Here is a 20,315-nt window from a genome sequence, read left to right on the forward strand (position 1 = left end):
TGGACAGAGGGTCACAGCTGGCACACTCAGGGACACGTGCTGCTTCGAGGCACGTTCTATGCTCTGGCGGCCCCTCCAGGCCCTGGGCGCCGCTGCCCAGAAGAGATGCCTTGTGCTGAGGGGAGGGCTTCCTAGCTGGAGGAGACCCTGACTGTGTGCCCCAGGGAGGCATGTCCCCAGCAGCAGGAGGTGCCGGGCTGCCGGGCTGAGCAGTACAGGGAGCTGGGAGCCTGCGGGAGGAGGACAGGACGTTGGCATCAATCCCAGGCCACCTCCCCACGGACCTCCCCTGGGAACTCAGAGAGCCTCAGGGTTCCACCTACAAAACGGAGAACTCGCATCTCCAAGGCTCTTTTCCACTCAGCGATTCTGCCCATCTGTGGTCGCAGACAAGCAATCAACAGCCCTTCCCTGAACACCTACTGTGTGCAAAATGCTGAAGAGCACGGGCTCTGAGGCCGGCTGCCTGATGCAGATCTTGGTTCTACTACTTCCCGCTCTGTGACCTCGGACACGGCTCTTAACCTTCCTGTGCCTCAGTTTCCTCATCTGAAAAACGGGGCTAGTAATGGCTCTACCTCTTGGGGCTGTTGAGAGGATAAATGTGTTGGTGTAAAGTGCCTAGAACTTCCTAGCACACAGTAACTTCTCAATGCACAGTAGCTGCCTTCTATACCCAGGTCCATGGCATTCTTATGCCACCTCAGTGCACTCATTCAACACGCAAATATGCCCTGCACGCGTGCTGTGGGCTCAGCTCCGGGCTGGGGAGGGGCCTCAGCAGTGACACTGGTCTCGCCCCTGCCCGCAGTGAGCTGACAGCGGGCAGCAGGAGCCGTGATGCCCACTTACCACTGGTTCCTCGTGAGCTTCACACCCCACCACATTCCTGGCCATGTCGGCCTGGAAAGTTCCCCTGCTCTCTGCCTCGGTCTTGCCACCCGAGGGAGAGGGGATTTTTCAGTGAGATCGGCACGTTCAGGGTGGTATGGCCGTAGACGAGAGGGGATTTTTTTAACACGGCCACTGTCATGGCTGCCTGAAGCGGGCACAGGAAGTGCCCGATATCACCTGACTTCTCGCTTCCTTTCACCCGGTCTGACCTCTGAGCCTCTCTTGGAACTTTGATTTTTCTGGCAAGACTTCTATTGGGAGCTTCCAGGGTGTTCCCGCCGCAGCGGGGGTCAGGGTCATGGCAAGAAGCTGAAATGTCTTTGTCTGTCTCCCATGGACACTTCAGACATCCGCTCTCTTCTTGTCTGCTCCCTCCTCGTCATACTCACGTTCGTTTGAATGAGAAAGCCTGGGCCTGCCCTCCTCACCCTCGCGCTGGCCTCCGCAGAGGAGCCCTCCAGCCCATGGGGGCTGCAGCGTGGCCGGCCTGGGGGCGCCACCCGCCCTGAGACCAGCTCAGGGGTAGCGCCCGCGCGCAGACCGCCTGTGCGGAGTAACGCCAGGAGGCGGGAGAAGCAGCCCCTGGTGCGCGGGCACCAGCCGGGCAGAATGGCAGCATGAGCGGGCCCTGCTTTCACCTTTCGGGTGCTGGCCCATGGGGAGACCTTGGGGATCCCTGGGAAGAGTATGCGGTGCTCGGGAAATGGAAGGCAGAGCCAGGAGGCCCTGACAACGATGACTCACCAGCCAGTGCTGGCAGGACACTGAGGGGCGCGGCGGGTGGTCTGAATTTGGAGGCAAGGAGATGCCAGCAATGTGCCAACCTCTCAGAGTCATTGCTGGCATCGAGGCCCCGGTGAGGCCCTTGGAGCAAAGGAACAATGAGCCATACTGCCTTTGGAGCAATAATGGGAGGGAGGGGTGAGACACAAGCTCAGATCAGGCCCAGGCTCCGTGGCTTCTTCTCGCCACTCCCCAGAGAGCCGGCAACCTCCGCGTGCTGGTCTGCTGGCACCTGGGGACACCGACTGGGCGACAACGCCATGTCCCCATCCCGATGCTCCAGCAGCAGCGAACCTGCACGTTACCGCACCCTGCGGAGGGGACTCGGGAGCCACTGTCCCTCCCCGCGGCTCCTTAGGTCCCCAACCGCAGCTGCAGCTCCACACATGTCCACTGGCAGCTACCACCTCCGTGTGTCCACATCTCTCCTCCCCTCTGCTCTCCTCACATTCCCTCTCCTCCCCTCCCCTTTCCTCTCCTCCCCCCTCCCCTTCTCTTTCTCTTCTCCCTTCCCTCTTTCCCTCCACTCCACCCCTCCCCTCATCTCCTCTCCTTCCTCCCCTCCCCTCCTCTCCTCCCTCCCCTCCCCTCCTCCTCCCTCTCTCCTCTCCTCCTCTCCCTTCACCTCCCCTCCTCTCCCCTCCCATCCTCTCCTCTCCTCTTCTCTCCTTTCTTCTTCTCTCCTCCTCTCCCCTCCCCTCCTCTCCTTTCTTCTCCTCAAAGCCTGTTCTCTCTGCTGCCTCTTATTTTAGCTCAAGATGCCAGCAGTGTCCCCATGACTCAAGCTGGAGCCTCATAAGTCATTCTTCCGCTCACTCCATGGGCAGTGGCCTCTCATCGCCTCCTCAGTGCAGGGCCAGCTTGAATGTCACCTTGTCTTCAGAGGGAAGCGGCTTAGTCATCTCTCTCCTTGGCTCCTGAGCGTTTGTCCATGTCTCTGGGAGAGCCCCCCCGTCTTCTGCTCTAATTGCATTAACGTCAATCTCTCCTATGAATGGTGGGAGCTCAAGGGCAGGGTCCTGCACCTCATTCATTTGCCATCCTCATGGCTTCCTGCTGGAGACTGCATGTGCATGGAGTGAGCTGGTTCCCGGGGAGTCGTGTGTCCTGAGTTCTGCTGCACTGGCTGTGGGACCCGCTGACTCTCAGCTGAAGGCCGCCACCTGGGATGGAGCTCAGGCCCAGAGACAGCCAGGGGAGCTCTGCGGACTCAGCTGCCCCACAAACCCTTCCCCTCGCTCCCGGTGACCCCACGTTTCCCATAAATACAGAGACTGCACGTCACCGCCGAGGCTTATAAAAGATGTGTCTTTCTTTCCCTTCTCTTAGGGTTAAGCAACATCATTGGCATCATCGTTTACATATCGGCCAACGCCGGGGACCCCGGGCAGCGCGACTCCAAGAAGAGCTACTCCTACGGCTGGTCCTTCTACTTCGGGGCCTTCTCCTTCATCATCGCGGAGATCGTGGGCGTGGTAGCCGTGCACATCTACATAGAGAAGCACCAGCAGCTGCGCGCCCGGTCGCACTCGGAGCTGCTGAAGAAGTCCACCTTTGCTCGCCTGCCGCCCTACAGGTACCGGTTCCGGCGGCGGTCCAGCTCCCGCTCCACCGAGCCCAGGTCCCGAGACCTGTCCCCCATCGGCAAAGGCTTCCACGCCATCCCCTCCACCGACATCTCCATGTTCACCCTCTCCCGGGACCCCTCCAAGATCACCATGGGGACCCTCCTCAACTCCGACCGGGACCACGCCTTCCTGCAGTTCCACAACTCCACGCCCAAAGACTTCAAGGAGGCGCTGCACAACGACCTGGCCAACAGGCGCACCACGCCAGTCTAGGCCCTCGCCTCCGCAGGCAGCGGGGAGGGGGCACGGGTGTCGCTGAGGTTGCATGGCATGGTCCTCGTGATGGTATTATTTTTTATAAAGAATGAAACCAAATGGATCAGCCCTGTCCCACACTCTGCCCCTCCCCCCCAGGTCCTGACCCTCCGCTGCCCCGATCTCCAAGCCCATCCCGGACGCCGTCCTCTGTGTATCTGTGCCGAGTGACCCCTTCCTCCCTCTGCCCTGGAAGGACCTCCACATCCTCCCCTCCTGGGACTAGGGTTTCACTGAGTCACAGGTGGTGGCTTGGGGGGATCCCACAGACCCAGGCGTGTGCACAGCTGTCCCCATCGTCCCCTCACACACATCCTCAGGACACACCGCCATGGCCCTGGGGAGGCATTCACCTTTCCGTGTTAGAGAACATGACCAGAAATCAAAGCTGCCGGAGCCCCGGAGCAGCCCCTGTAATAAGCACTCATGTGATTAAAGGTTCTGCTGTGACCGCCTGTGCCAAGATGTCGTTGCTTCTGGTACTTGTTGCACCAGCCAGCTTCCCGGTGATCTCGGGGCCAGCTTTGCTCAGATGTACGCTGGCCAGCAGGACGGTCCCTTCACCTCCTGAGGCCAGCAAGGTGCTCCCACCAATGTCAGAGTCGGTGTGTCGGTCACCCGGATCCCAGGCGGGCATGTGGCCCAAAGCTGGCTCTCACACCTAGGAGCTCTAGGTTCCTGGGCAAGTCCCCGAAACTTCAAGCCTCAGTTTCCTCATCTTAAAAATGGAACGTGGCTCAGCGCTGTTGTCCACGGGTTGTGAGGCTTACATGAAACACCACAGGGAGTGACTAGCACACGGTAAAGTGTATAAATGTGATTTTGGGGTGGATTTGGGAGAGAACCAGCCTGCCCAGGCCGCCCTAACAGAGCCCCATAGACCGTGAGACTTTAACAGCCATACTTCTCACAGGTCTGCACCCGCACCGTCAGAGCAGCCAATTGGGTTCTTGACGAGGACCCTCTTCCTGGCGTGCAGCTGGCCGCCTTCTCTCTTGGTCCTCAGATGGCAGAGAGGGGGTGAGTTCCAAGTCTTTCTGTCCCTTCCTCCTTTTTTTTGATATATGTTTTTATTGATTTCTTACAGAGAGGAAGGGAGAGGGATAGAGTTAGAAACATAGATCAGCTGCCTCCTGCACACCCCCCGCTGGGGATGTGCCTCCAACAAAGGTACATGCCCTTGACCTGGGGCCCTTCAGCTGATGCTCTATCCATTGAGCCAAGCTGGTTAGAGTCCTTCCTCCTTTTATAAAGCCACTAATCCCATCACTAGGGCCACACCCTCGTGACCTCATCTGACCCTAATTACCTCCCCAAAGCCCCACTTCCAGATACCCTCACATTGGGGTTAGGCTTCAGCCCCTGAACTGAGGGTAGGCAGCATCCAGTCCAGGGCAAGCAGTGTTGCCAAGGGGGCTGCTCTCCATTGCAGGGCGGGAGTGCTCGCACAGGCTCAGAGCTGTTGGGGAGAAAGGAAAGGACTTTTGAATAATTGCGGTCACCTCCACTGACACTGACTTGCTAGAGTTTGGGGCACACCCCAGCACTCTCCCTTCAAAGAGCCCAGTCTCTCAGGGGCGGAGCTAGGTCCCAGCTCACACTTCCCTGATGGGGTTGTGCCAGGCTGTGTCCCAGCACTGCACACAAACCACCATTTCACCCTCCCCAGTGTCCCCGCTCCCCGGGGGGAAGCTGAGGCGGAGAGGTGGCGCAGCTTGCCCAGACGGCACTGCCGAGTGGGAGAAGAGGCCTGGAACTAGTCACGTGTCCACACTCACACAGCGAACTTGGTTGTTGGGCACAGACAGCACAGTCCGTGTTAACACTCCAGGGTCCCTGTGTTCAGCCTGCACTCACACCCACCAGATGACCTCACTGAGCCTGCGAACCGCCGTGTGTGGTCGGAACCATCACCCACCCTGGCAGGTCAGAAAGGCAACTCGAAGCTCTGGGAACTAGAACTTGATCAAAAACAGGGCATCTAGGGAACTGGTCAGAGACGGAGAGAAAGATTCCATGGTACAGAGATGCCTGCTCTGGAGACTGAGGTATGAAGCCAGCCTGCAAAGACCAGAGATGAGGGTGGGTGGGGGGAAGCACAAGGAGGCCCTGAGCCCTGGAAGGACCCTCAAATGTGCAGCTGCTAACCCTGGTCTTTGCAAGACTTTGGCAGTGGCCTCAGAGTGCATTTGCTTGAAAAGTCCTCAGCTAGACACAGCTGGCAGCATCAAATCCTACAATACATAATAAAAGCCTAATATCCTAAGTGTCTGGTTGACCACTCAATCATTCAAAGCGTAATATGCTAATGATATGCTAAGGCTGCTCAACCACTCGCTATGACATGCACTGACCACCAGGGGGCAGTTGCTCAACACAGGAGAAGCTCCAGTTAGTCAGAAGCCGGGCTCATGGCTGGTGAGTGCAGCGGCTATGGCAGGAGCCTCCAAGGCAGCTCTGTCAGTGGACATCCCCCAAAGGCTCCCGGACTGTGAGGGGCCACAGGCCAGGCTGAGGGACACCCACTCCCAGTGCACTAATTTTGTGCACCAGGCCTCTAGAGATATTCATATTAACACTCTGGCTCACAGCCAGGTTCTGGGGAATCCTGGTCCTCCAAACGCCTCTGAAGAGTATTCACTTCACCAGGTCCCCAAGTATGTGCCAAGCAGTGTGCCATGAACTCCTCTTCTTTTCTCATTTCATTCGGACCTTCGAGGCAAGGGCAGATTGCTAAACCCACAGCTAGATGCCATGCAGCTCCCTTCCCAGCCCACTGGTTTCTGGCCAGCAGTCTCCTGCCACCAACCTCAAGGCCAGAGCCATGTGCCTCCCTTGCATGCTTCTCCGTCCTCCCGCCCCAGAACTGACCTTTTGCCAAGTCATATCTCTATCTTTTGGGAGGGGAGAGGCAGCTTGGCATAGCGTGCAAGCACACAAATTCTGTGTCTGCCCAGAGTTCAGTACCAGCTCCACATTTATCAGCCACAAGAATCCCCTGTGCCTCAGCTTCCCATCTGTAAAATGGACACAAAAACAGTACTTATCATAACATTTTAATACTGTTCTCAGATTTACATTTTTCCCACTTGGATCCCAATCTAGACAATCTTACTGTCCAAATCATGTAAACACACACCCCTGCTCCCATCAGGCCAGTGCCCACACTGTACCCTGCTGTACCATACTTATTCCCAACTCCCTGACATTTCTGCCTGAAATGTTTTCCTTGCTCTCTCCAAATGCTGCCCATTCTTCAAGACCAGGATCAAGCCTTTTCTCTTCCATAAAGTTTTCAGTGACTCCTAGGCTACATAATCCCTTGCTTGTTGGCATTCATTCATTCATTCATCATTTATTCACTCACTCACTCACTCACTCATTCATTTCTCCATTCAGCTAGCACTTATTATCCAGTGCCTACTATGTGCCAGAAATAGCCATATCTCAGCAGATATGTCTGGTGCCCTCATGGAACTCTCAGTGCAGTAGGATAAACAAGCACTAAATAAATACATGCAAAAATCAACATCATTTGAAACTATGATCAGTGTCATCAGGGGGAAATATGGTGTATAGAATACAAAGGAATATACACAGGGATCTCTAATTTTAGTAAAGAGTCAAAGAAGAAGACATGACCTTTATAAGCAGAACTAGAGGAAGAATTGGAGTTATCTAAGTAACAATAAGAGAGTGTGGAGAAAGAAAAAAGCATGAGCAAAGGCCCTGAGACCCCACCTAGTGAGTGGACATGACCATGAATTGGGTACAACCTTGCCCCTAGCCACAGCTGATTGGATCACAGCTAGCACCTGATCTAAAGATAGCCAATTCATTTATAGGGTGAACAGTGGTCCAGGGTTTATGACTGGACATAAAAGGTAAACTGAGTCAATCAGGTGACCTCTGCTGGAAATTTTAATTAAGAGATGCAGGAAGCAGTTGCTCCTGGCTAGGGAAAGCAGAACAGAAAAGATATAAGGATGTTATGGGACTAGGGCAGCAACAATGGCCCAAACTCAAGCTGAAGTTCTTTTTTTAAACTGTCTGGTAAAGAGAGGACAGCCTTGCAAAGGTTTCCTATTGTACCTAAACACAATCCAAAATTTTGCCATGGTCACCAAAGTCTTGCATTATTAGGACTATGCTAACCTAATCAACTTTATTCCTGCCACTTTTTATCTTACCACTTACACTCTCATTGTGTGTCCTCTGTTCTCAGTTCTTTGATCCAGACAAACATATTTCTGCCTCAGGGCCTTTGCACCTGCTGTCCCTGCTGCTCCAAATGTCTTCTATCTCTTTGTATGGCTGGCCCTTCTCATCCTTCAGGTCTGAGCTGAAAAGTCGCCTCTTCAGTGAGGCCTTCATTCACAAACTCTGGAAAATAGAAAGTAGATCTTCAATTATTCTTTAGTATATTCATATTTCTCCCCTTGATAGCTCAAGAGTCTACAATTTTTTTTTGGGGGGGGGGTTCATTCACAAACTCTGGAAAGTAGAAAGTAGATCTTCAGTTATTCTTTAGTATATTCATATTTCTCCCCTTGATAGCTCAAGAGTCTACAATGTTTTATTTTTAGGGGGGTGGGGAGTTACTTACTAGAATATACTTTCTGTGGGAGCAGTATACCTAACTGTCTTGTTATCCCTGATGTCTTCTATGCCAAGTATGGAGCTACTTATCTGATGCTCAAATATCAGAAGGAAGCAAAGAAGAAAAGGAGAGAGGGAGGGAGGAGAAACCAGGACCAGAAGCCAAGTGGCATTGTCTAAGGCACATGTATCAAACACAAGGCCCGCGGGCCAAATCCGTCCCGCCAGGCCTTGCAATGTGGCCTGCACCACACTGTCATCACTGCACTCGGCTGCGTTTCCATCACAATGACAGTTTATGACTGTTCAGTAAACCATTTGGCCCGCGATTTAGGCTGGATTTTAGATTTTGGCCCCTTCTCTGATTGAGTTCGACACCCCTAGTCTAAGGGTTAGTAAACCACAGCCTAATATCAAAGTCAACAAAAAGCCCATGGCAAGGCCCGGACACTGGGCTGGAAGCAACCACCTCCTGGATGTCAGCTTAAATTTGTGGAAAGCTGATTGTCTCTTTATAAATAAAAACAAAAATATATTTTACATGGTGGTCTGGACTTCATGGGTCCTTCTCTGATGCTTTAAGTAATAATTTTGGGGGAGAACCAAGATGGCGGCATAAGTAAATGCCTGTCCTTACTGCCTCCCACAATCACATCAAAATTACAACTAAAATACAGAACAACTATCATCCAGAACTGCATAAAAGTTGGCTGAGTGGAAGAACTACAAGGAGAGAGGTAAAGAGGAAAGCACATTGAGACTGGTAGGAGGTGCGGAACAGGCAGGTCCAGCACCCAGGTGGGCCGCTTTTGTAATCTGGAGGGAGATCACCTCTGCAGAGGCCACCTGGAGGAGCGAAGGGTCCCAACCCACACCAGACCCCAAGCCCAGGGTTCCAGAACTGAGGAAAGGCATCTCTGTGGTAAGGTGACCAGATGTCCCGCTTTTGGCAGGACAGTCCCGATTTGTTAACAAATCGGGACTGTCCTTCCAAAAGCGGGACGTCTGGTCACCTTACTCTATGGGCAATGAGAACTACGGACTATAAAAGCCAGTGCAGATTAGGGCTGAGTGACACACAGGCAGCTGCTCCTCTTAAAAGGCCAGCACTGTGAACTGAATTTACAAGCTCCCTCTGGCTCTGAGCTCCAGTGCCCAGGCAAGGCTCTGGGGGACCCAGACACATACAGGGAGAAACTGGACTGACTGGCATCAGGGCAGAAACTCGGGGGGTGGCTTTCTTCCTGAAAGAGGTACCCACAGTGGTCATTGTTCTCGTGCTGGGACCTGCCCGGTGCAGGGCTGACTGTCAGCCATTGCTGTTTGCTCTGACTTGGTGATTCTCTGAGATCCCACCCCACCAATTTACAACCCCACCCAAGCTGTGTGCAGCAGCTTTTGCATATGAATGGCCTGTCATTTCTCAGCCTAAAACTTGTCAAACAAGCTGCAGTTGGGTCAGGGAGCCCCAAAGCTATCAAAAGAAGGCCCAAGGCCTGCACCACCAGCAGCCTGCCTTACTTCATAGCTGGGTCTTGTCTGGGTACTTCCAAACCCTATACAAAGAAGAGGAACCTTCAGATCTCTCTGTAGCTCCTGCTGAGTGGCCCCAGACAGTGGCTGACTTTGTATCTCCCTGGAGACCCAGGAGCCAGTGTACCCAGTGGTCAGTGTCAAATCATACCAAAGTACAACTCTTCACATCCATAAGGGACACACTCAAGGGCAGACTGAGTAAGCACCAAAGCCCCACTGAAGCAAGTCCTGCCCCATAAAAGTGTCTCCTGCAAAGCAGCTCTCCCACTGTAGTTGCAGCCGGTCCCCACAGCCAATTGGCCTGGAGGTCAATTTCTCCCAGTAACACCAACAGCAATCAAGGCTTAACTACAACAAAACTGCATTCAGCCCACAAAGGGGTGCACCAAGTGTGTTCACCTCAGGTGACTGGGGAGGCTGAGCCACTGGGCCCTATAAGACACTTACTACACAAGGCCCTCTATCAACTCAAGGAGACTTAGCAGCTATAGAAACAAACACAGGGAAGCAGCCAAAATGTGGAGACAAAGAAACATGTCACAAATTAAAGAAATGGAAGAAAACAAACTACTGGATATAGAGTTCAAAACCACAGTTATAAGGTTACTCAGGAATCTTCTAGAAACCTCTAAGGAACTTAGTTAGATCTTCAAGGATCTTAGTGAGAATGTGGAGGGGGGGTTGGGGGGGGAAGAAAAAAGAAAAAATAAAGGGAAAAGGATCAGTCAGAAATTAAGCATACACTGACTAAAATAAAGAATACAGGGATTCTGCCGAAACTGGTTTGGCTCAGTGATAGAGCATCGGTCTGTGGACTGAAAGGTCACAGGTTCGATTCCGGTCAAGGGCATGTACCTTGGTTGTGGGCACATCCCCAGTAGGGGGTGTGCAAGAGGCAGCTGGTCGATGTTTCTCTCTCATCGACATTTCTAGCTCTCTAACTCTCCCTTCCTCTCTGTAAAAAAATCAATAAAATATATTTTTTAAAAAAAGAATACAGGGATTCAACAGTAGACTAGAGAATCCCAAGAATTAAGTCAATGATTTGAAATAAGAGGAAGAAAAAAAAACAAATGAAAGAAAAACCCAGAAGAGCAAATGAAAAAATAATCCAAAAATATGAGGATAGTGTGAGGAGCCTCTGGGACAGCTTCAAGCTTACCAATATCTGAATTATGAGGGTGCCAAAATAAGAGAGAAAGCAAGATATTGAAAACCTACTTGAAGAAATAATGACAGAAAACTTCTCCTACCTGATGAAAGAAATAGACTTACAAGAGCAGGAAGCACAGAGAACCACAAACAAGAGGAATCCAAAGAGGACACACCAAGGCACATCATAATTAAAATACCAAAGGAAAAAGACAAAGAGAGAATCTTAAAAGCAACAAGAGAAAAACAGTTATTTACCTACAAGGGAGTGCGCTTTCGGTTGTTAGCTGATTTCTCAACAGAAACTATGCAGGCCAGAAGGGAGTGGCAAGAAATATTTAAAGTGATGAAAAGCAAGAACCTACAACCAAGATTACTTTACCCAGCAAATTTAGAATTGAAGGTCAGATAAAGAACTTCACAGACAAGAAAAAATTAAAGGAGTTCATCACCACCAAACCAGTAATATTTGAAATTCTGAAGGATATTTTTTAAGAAGAGGAAGAAGAAGAAAAAGGTAAAGATAAAAAATTATGAACAACAAAGTGACAACAAATACATATCTATCAACAAGTGAATCTAAAAATCAAATGAATAAAAAATCTGATGAACAGAATAAACTGGTGAATGGAATAGAATCAGGGACATGGAAATGGAACAGAATGATGATCTTCAGAGGGAAGGGAGGTGTGTTGGGGGTCCGGGAAGAGATTAGACAAAGATCTTACATGCATGTATGCAGTACCTATGCACACAGGCATAGCGTGGCCAGGGCCTGGGGTGGGTGGGAACAGGTGGAGAGGAGCGATTCAGGGGGGAAAAGAGGAACAACTGTAATAATCTCAACAATAAAGATTTTAAAGAAAAGAGGGGATAAAAGAATCTTTTTGGGAGTAAGTGGATGTTACACAGACATGCTCCCAGAACCAAACTGGAATTACAACTTAAATAAATAAACAAACAAACAAACAAAACACAATGAATAATCAACTGAATAATAGCTGGAGAGAACCCTGATAAACAAGGATGGAAAGTAGAGACCACATAGAGACTAGTAGAAGGGGCAAAAGCAGGAAAGGGATAGCTGGGCTCCCACAGAAGTTCCAGAAAGATATCTAAGTTATGAGGGGTTGCCACTAAGAACTTTGGTGTTTAATCCCCAAGCTGGGCCCCCTAGCAAAGAGCATCAAAACCAAGACAGGTGCCCACATAACATTTGGCTGTGAAAAGCAGCAGGGTTACTGTCTGCTGGGGAGAGATGGCTAGAAAGGCGGACACCCTCTTAAAGGGCCAATGCACAAAATTTAGTGCACAACCACTCACCTTGGGCTCTGGAACAGGGAGGGCATAGTGGGCTGGAGCTGTGTAAGCAGAAGCCAGAGTTGGAGGCTCTGAGGCTCAGAAGGCAGACTCCCCAATTTCCTGTACTGAGACATTCCCTCACACTGTGAAGATCCTCTTTCCGGGCAGATATTTGCTATCCAGGCAGTTTTTCCCTGGGGGAATACAGTTGATCCACCCTATTGAAAAAATCCTTCCCCACAGTATTGAGTTTCTGTGCCACATTTAAAGACTGAGAATAACAATTAGCTTCTAGGTAGAAGCAATTGCCCTACCCTGTTGGAAAACCTCCCGCTGCACCTGTGGAGGATTGCCTGCAGGTCGTGGCGGCAGTCACGCCACTCACAGCTTCTCTACATCAATGGAACAAAACAGAAACCCCAGCTTATGCTCAATTAATATTTGACAAACTTGGCAAGAACATACAATGGAGTTAAGACAGTCTCTTTAATAAATGGTGTTGGGAAAGTTGGATTGACACATGCACAAAAATGAAAATAGACCACCAACTGTACCATATACAAGAATAAACTAAAAATGTATAAAAGAATTAAATGTAAGTCGGGAAACCATAAAATCCTAGAAGAAATCATAGGCAGCAACATGTTAGACATCGCTCATAGTAATATGTTTACGGATACATCTTCTAGGGCAAAGGAAACTAAGGAGAAAATAAACAAATGGGACTAAGTCAAAATACAAAGCTTCTGCACACCAAAAGAAACCATCAACAAAATGAAAAGGGAGCTCACTGTATGGGAGAACCTATTTGACAATGATTCACCTGACAAAGGGTTAATATCCAAAATATATAAAGAACTCATACAACTTAACAAAAGGAAGACAAATAATCCAATAAGAAAAATAGGCAAGGGACCAAAACAGGCACTTCTCCAAAGTGGACATATGGATGGCAAAAGACATGAAAAAAATCCTCAAAGTAAGTGATTATCAGAGAGACACAAATTAAAATGTCAATGAGGCATCACCTCACACCTGTCAGAATGGCTACCACTAACAAATCAACAAATGACCAGTGTGGCAAGGATGTGGAGAAAGGGGAAACCTAGTACACTGCTGGTGGGAATGCAGACTGGTGCAGCCATTATGGAAAATGGTATGGGGTTCCCTCAAAAAATTAAATGTGGAACTGCCATTTGACCCAGTGATCCCACTTCTAGGAATATATCCTAAGAAACACAAAAAATCAGAAAGAAAGTATATGCGGGGGCCTGAAGCTGCGGGGATCTCCCTTTTCCGCATCCCGGATGGAAAGAGAGATGAATGAACCGGTTCTAAGTGGAGGTGGCCAGGGATTGAGAAATATTAGAAATAAAGAGAGAAGACACAGAGATAGATTTTAAACTGGGAGCTGGGAGGGCCGCCGACCTCCTCTGCTGGAGAAGCAGCCGACGACCTCCTGAGCCAGGCAGCACATCTATTTATACTCCGATCCAACAAGGGGTTTCACAGGAAAACAAGGAGCCTGGGAGGGCCCAGGTTCCACCCACTCCTTCCTCCCGGATAAACACAATCCAGGAACTAAGAACATCTCTGCACTCCCAGGGTGGGAGTGCAACTGACACGACTCCGCCAATATCCGGGGCCCAGTCAGCAGCAATCTCAAGAATGTCCATGTGTCTTCCCAGGTGGCCCTCTACAAGTGTACCCCTATTTTCACAGCACACAGTTTAATGGCTCAGATCTGGAAACAGCCCAAGTTCCCTTCAGTGGATGAGTGGGTAAAAAAGCTGTGGTACGTTTATACCATGGAATACTATGCAGCAGTAAAAAAAGATCTCTTACCCTTTGAGACAGCATGGAGGGACCTGGAGAGTGTCTTGCTAAGTGAAATAAGTCAGTCAGAGAAAGATAAGTATCACATGATCTCACTCATAAGTGGAATCAAATGAATAAAATAAGCTGATAAATACATCCAGAGACACAGAAGCATAGAGCAAAAGGTAGAACCTCAGAAGGAAGGTGGGAGGGTGGGTAAATGGGAAGGAATCAACCAAAAAACTTATATGCATACTAGTGACCCAGTGCATGAAATTCGTGTACATTAAAAAGGAATTAAATAGAGGAAATATTTTAATATTGCTATTTGCCCTTTCTTTATAATAGAAGTGTCAGAGATGAAAGAAAATTAGTAAAATATATATGAAAATGTTTATCCTGTCAGAGTCTGGGGCACACCATGGAAACCAGAGTCAAGCTCCTGCCCACCCACGTGTGCCTCGAAATCATGTGAGATCCAGACCTAGCTGGCCCCACCCGCATTGGGCTAGATCCAGACCTGACTTGCCCCACTCCCCGTAAAGCCCTGCTGGGTGGGGCACAATGACCTCAGGTCGATTGGCCCGGCATCAGGGCTGGGGTATGGCCTGAGGTCCCCTGGCCCTGGTAGGGGGCAAGGCCTGAGGTCCTCTGTCAAGTCCCGCCAGTGGGGGGAGCAACCTCAGGTCCCCCAGCCTGGCACTGGTGCAGAGGGAACGGCCTGAGGCCCCTGGCCTGGGCTGGGACAGGGGGATGTCTTGAGGTCCCCCATTAAGCCCTGCATGGTCCCTCCCCATTATGCCCCTCCAGGCGAGGGCGCAGCCTCAGGTCTCCAGCTCTGGCCCACTGCCATGTAGCCGCAGGTCCCTGCTGATTGCTTGTTAAGGCTCTTTACGGGAACTTGGTCTCTGCTGTGAGCACAGCCATCTTGTATTATGGGATTCCTGACTCTGCTGTGGGCACAGTCATCTTGTTATGGTGTGATGGTCAATTTGCATATTCCCTCTTTATTAGAAAGGATATGCATAACCCAGGGACACAGATAATAGGATGGTGAAGGCCTAGAGCAGGGGCAGAAGCAGGCTAGAAGGATTCAATGGGGGGGAAAGAGGGACATACATAATACTTTCATCTACAGAGATTTTTTTTTTAAATAGTAATCTTTTGGTTTTGTAACACCCAGTTCTATTAACTACCTTTGTATTCATCAGGCTATCCGTCAAAACAAACAAACCCCAAAATCTCAGGGTTTAATCTAATAAAAACCATTATTTCCTGTTCACATAAAGGCCAATGGCTGAGTGCTCTACAGGGGCTCACTCTGTTTCTGTCTATTATTTCTGCCACCTTGTGGCCTCAGGGTTGTCCTCATCTCATCCACCTGGGTAGATGGAAGGAGGAGGACAGGGGTGGCAGTGAGAAGGTGAAGGATCTAGCACCAAAACTTAAGCACCTTGACCCAGAAGTAACCCACTTCATCTCACATTCCATTAGTGAGCCTGAGTCACCTGGCACCATCTAATCCCAGGGAGGAAAAACCGAACATGTCACCCACAACTGGAGAGGTGATTCCAAGTAACTGCTCTATGTACTACAAGGCACTATGAACCTTCGGCAGATGACTAGTCATCTCTGCCACATATTTAAGAAAAATGTATCTTCCATTAAAAAAAGAAAAAGAATCTCAAGATGAAGTCTCCTCCTTGCGATTAAATAATTCAGTAGCTCAGATAAATTTAAGGACCCAAGTCTTTCTATCAGAAACCTTTCCATCCTAAGGCCAGTACCCCTCACATCCAGATACAACAACCGGTAGAAAGAGCTGCCTCTTTCCTGTGTGCCTTTAAGAGGGAAGAAAACCTTTCTGCCTTCCTCTCTCAGCCAGGATTGACTCACCCCTAAGCCAGGCACCAATAAGGGCAACGACATTACCATGGGGATCGAGACCAGTGATCCCAGGCCTAGCTACACCTTAGCATCATTTGGAGGGATCTTTAAAAATACAAATGTCCAGCGCTGGCTGGGGTGGCTCAGTTGGTTGGACAATGCCCCATACACTGAAAGACTGCTGGTTCAATTCCCAGTCAGGGCACAGGCCTCAGTTGTGTATTAGATCCCCTAAAGGGGGCATGAAAAGGGCAGCCGATGGATGTTTCACTATTACATCAATGTTTTTCTCCCTCCCTCTTCTTCCTCTCTCTCTAAAAAGCAATTTTTAAATCTTTAAAAAGAAATACAGATGTCCAGACTCCACTATGGAGATTCTTATTTAACTCATCTGAAATTAGCCTGAACTTCAGAAGTCACCAAATGGTAGTTCAGGGACCAAAGTCCATTCACATTCTTGCTTAGCTTGACCCATAGGCTATTTATAAAAATTGGTAAGTTGTAATAATAAAGCAAATGTGCAAAATGTTAGCAACCAGCAAATCTGAGTAAAGGGTATAGGAGCTTTTTACACTATTCTTGCAATTTTTTTTCTATAAGCTTGATATTATATTAAAACTAGAGGCCCGGTGCACAAATTTGTGCACTTGGGGGAGAGGGGTGTCCCTCAGCCCAGCCTGCACTCTCTCCAATCTGGGACCCCTCAGGGGATGTCCCTGGGATCAGGCCTAAACCAGCAATCAGACATCCCTCTCACAGCGGTTGCTGGCTTCCAAACCCTCACCTGCCTGCCAGCCTGATCACCCCCTAATCACTCCCTTGCCAGCCTGATCGATGCCTAACTGCTCCCCTGCTGGACCTGTCAACCCCAACTGCCCTCCCCTGCAGGTCTGGTCCCCCCACAACTACCCTCCCCTGCAGGCCTGGTCATCCTCAACTGCCCTCCCCTGCCAGCCAGCTTGTGGTAGCCATCTTTAACCACATGGTGGCAGCCATTTTTGTGAGGATGTGAGAGTCAATTTGCATATTACCTCTTTATTATATATTATAGAATAAGAAATTATCAGAAAAGGAAAAATGGGAACTTATACATAAGAGCCAGAATTTTTTACTTCTCTTGAAAATCATAAAATCTGGGGGAACTGGGTCCGTACTCCTGCAGAAAATAAAAAGCTGCTTGAAGAATAGTACCCAGACCCATGCTCAAGGGCAGCCCAGGAAGGCCCAGCTTTTTAGCTGGAGCTTGGGTGAGTCTCAGAATCAAGCTTGGAAATCCCTCACTGGAGCTCTTCCCATTTTTATTCACTTGCTTCTCCTGTTCTCTCCTCTTCCTCCCTCTAAGTATAGCTCCGAGTGTTTTTGCCAAGTGCGGCACCTTGCATTTGCCCACACTGAGGCTCTTCCTTGGCAACTCCCTGCCCACTCGCACAGGCTGCCGAGAGCTTCTGCGGCTGCCGCCAGTGGCTTGGCATTTCACTCCCTGGCACAGCTAAGCGTCACCAGCGAATGTGGAGCTCTCACCACACACTCCTCCAGATCAGTTAGGCAGATGTCAAATATCAGACCAGTCCCCATACTGATGCCCCACTGTTTTCAGTTAATTAATGAACCAACTCATAACAAGCCAACCGAGTCTCCGGTGCAAGCAAAGGAAGCCAGTCACGGTTACCTACAGCAGCAGTGGAATTTCGGGGAAGTCAGAACTTCTCAGCAGTGGCACTACTGACATTTGAACCTGGATAACTCTTTTTTGGGGGGCTGGGGGTGTCCTGTGCATGTTTAGCAGCATCCCTGGCTTTGGCCCACCAGATGCCAGTAGCCCCTCCCTCCCTGCCCTTAAAACAGACCACATTCAAGTCCCTGCTCTGAACTTACTTCAGGTAAATTCCTTTCTCTGCTGCCATGTACTCAGCTGCGGGGGTCCGGGTCTGCCACCTGGAAACCTGCCCCTTGGACCTGAAGATCATTGTGAGCTGAAGGCAATCAGAAGCAGCAGGTGCAGGGAAAGCTCTGGGCCTCCCTCCTTCTGCCTAAAGGCGGGGCTCCAGTTCCCCTGTGAACTGTCCCCTCCTTTTCCTGCACCAGGAAAAAAAAAAAAAAAAAAAAAAAAGGTTCTTATCCCTGGAGGTGGCACCAACTTGACTGGACATAAACAAATCCCACTGAAATAGCCCATATCTCCCATTAGTGCCCCCCAGTGTTCACTTCCCATAGTTACTGGCCCCCATGCCCAAACATGTTCCTTCGTCTTGTCATTTTGCTGCAAATGTGTCACCCGTTTGCCTGGCTGGTGTGGCTCAGTAGTTGAGTGTCAACCTGTGAACCAGGAGGTCACATTTCGATTCCCAGTCGGGGCACATGCCCGGGTTGTGGGACTGCAGGCTCGATCCACAGTGTGGGGGGTGCAGGAGGCAGCTGATCGATGACTCTCTCTCATCATTGATGTTTCTATCTCACTCTCACTCTTCCTTCCTCTCTGAAATCAATGAAAAGTATTTTTTCTCATTTTTTTATTAAGGTATTATATGTGTACGTACCTTACTAATCCCCCCCACTCCCAGACATGCCCTCCCTCCCCAGAGTTTTGCGTACATTGGTTATGCTTATATGCATGCATACAAGTCCTTCGGTTGATCTCTTATCTCCCCCAGATCTCCCTACCCTCCCGGCTGTAATTTGACAGTCTGTTTCTTTTACTGGTTTTTTGTTCATCAGTTTATAATGTTCCTTATTATCCATAAATGAGTGAGATCAGGTGGTGTTTTTCTTTCATTGACTGACTTATTTCACTCAGCATAATGTTCTCCAATTCTTAAAAAAAATATTTTTGAAAAATGTATTACTCTGTTAAAATGGTGTATAATCTCTCAGACCTAACACTTCTGTGAGTTCTCACTTCTTTTTCTGTGAAATCCTGCATATGTGAAAGAAATGGAAATATTCACATCAAATAAAATGTGTGCCTCTTTTCCTGTTAACCTGTCTTTCATTGGCTTGATTGTGTGGGGTCCCAGGAAGGAAACTTACGGGGACAGTGTGAAAGGTTTCTCTTCTCTTCCAGTGCAGAGTGGGGATAACAACGGAAGGCACCTCCCTCAGTGCAGCGAGGATGAATGAGAAAACGCCGTGTGCATGCATGGACGGAAACAGGGGTGTGTGCAAGGCCAGCGATGCAGTCACCTCGCAGGTGGTCTGACGTACGCCCCCTGCAGGTCGTGGCGGCGGTCACACCGCACTCAGCTTCTTTAGAGGGAGGTGTGCTCTGCCCACTGTCCTGTGCGCCCCGTGAGCACACTGTGATGGGCCTCAGAGGGCCACGTCGTCTTGTTAACCATCCTGCCTTCCTCCCGCCGCCCTCCCCCAACGTCATGGTCCTCACGTTCCGCCTTCATCCAGATGCACCATCACCAGGAAGCTGCTGGCTGCCCCTGGGCAGAGTATCTGAGCTCTTCCCGCATCGCGGGCAGTTTGGCTCAAACACAAAAATTCTCTTCAGCTTTGGACGTTCTCGTGTCGACACACTTAACACATGACCAACCCCTAGTGAGTGCTTAATAAATGGGACTTTGCTCCAAAGTTACCAACGCTAGTCCTGCCCGTGACCACCCTTGTCCCCTTATGGCCCCAGACACTTTAGAGAAGGCAGAACACCGGGTCAGCCCCACGGCAGAGCCAGCTCGGGAGGGGGTGTCTCGAACTCAGATCCCGCAGTCTTTCCTTCCAATCGGCACCTCTCCTCCTGCCCTGAGACACTGGCTGGCTCCTCCTCCCCACCCTCCGGGGCCAGTGCCCCCCATCGCCACGCCGTCCGTCCGTGGCGGGACGCACAGGAGGGCTGTGCTGTGAAGTGTCTCAGCTTGCCTGCAAAGCTCTGGATCCAGAGGGGAAGGGCCACACGACATCATGGCTAGAAGGTCGGGAACGTGCAGTGTGCTAAGTGACCAGCTGGACGACAGAAAGACAAACAAAAGGCAGTGTGCTGAGGACGTCCTTCCACCCCCGAGAGGGGAATGTCCTCCCTGAACACAGCGGAAGGCACTGACAGCAGCCAGGCTCATTCCAGTGCTGTGTGGGTTACTTTCCCTCAGTTAACATTAGCCCCAGAAGCCCGGCCAGTGTGGTTCAGTGGTTGAGCATCGACCTATGAACCAGGAGGTCACAGTTCAATTCCCGGTCAGGGCACATGCCCAGGTTGCAGGCTTGATCCCCAGTGTGGGGCCTGCAGGGAGCAGCCAATCAATGATTCTCTCTCATCATTGATGTTTCTGTCTCTCCCTCTCCCTTCCTCTCTGAAATCAATTTTTTTTAAAAAAAATTTTTTTTCTTAATTTGCCCAAATAGCATCAGGCCTCTGAAATGTTCACACTTTCACATTCCTCAATGATTATGTTAATATTAGCTGTATTCAATTTCAAACATTTCACAACATCAGGCAGGAGTCAGTAGAGCAATCCATCTCAT

General features: G+C 50.0%; 1 protein-coding gene across 2 annotated transcripts in view; it reads left to right on the forward strand.

Annotated features, from left to right (window-relative positions):
- Positions 1-4,012, forward strand: part of CACNG3 (calcium voltage-gated channel auxiliary subunit gamma 3) — a 70,621-nt gene extending 66,609 nt beyond the window's left edge. For both annotated transcript variants that reach the window (XM_045570271.1, XM_036460269.2), the window contains one exon: positions 3,007-4,012. In XM_045570271.1, the coding sequence (XP_045426227.1) occupies positions 3,007-3,518 (512 nt within the window). In that variant the 3' untranslated portion in view covers positions 3,519-4,012. The remainder of the gene's footprint in view (positions 1-3,006) is intronic.
- The last annotated feature ends 16,303 nt before the right edge of the window (positions 4,013-20,315 follow it).

The sequence above is a fragment of the Pipistrellus kuhlii genome, unplaced genomic scaffold, assembly GCF_014108245.1.
Source record: "Pipistrellus kuhlii isolate mPipKuh1 unplaced genomic scaffold, mPipKuh1.p scaffold_m20_p_31, whole genome shotgun sequence".
Taxonomy (NCBI): domain Eukaryota; kingdom Metazoa; phylum Chordata; class Mammalia; order Chiroptera; family Vespertilionidae; genus Pipistrellus; species Pipistrellus kuhlii.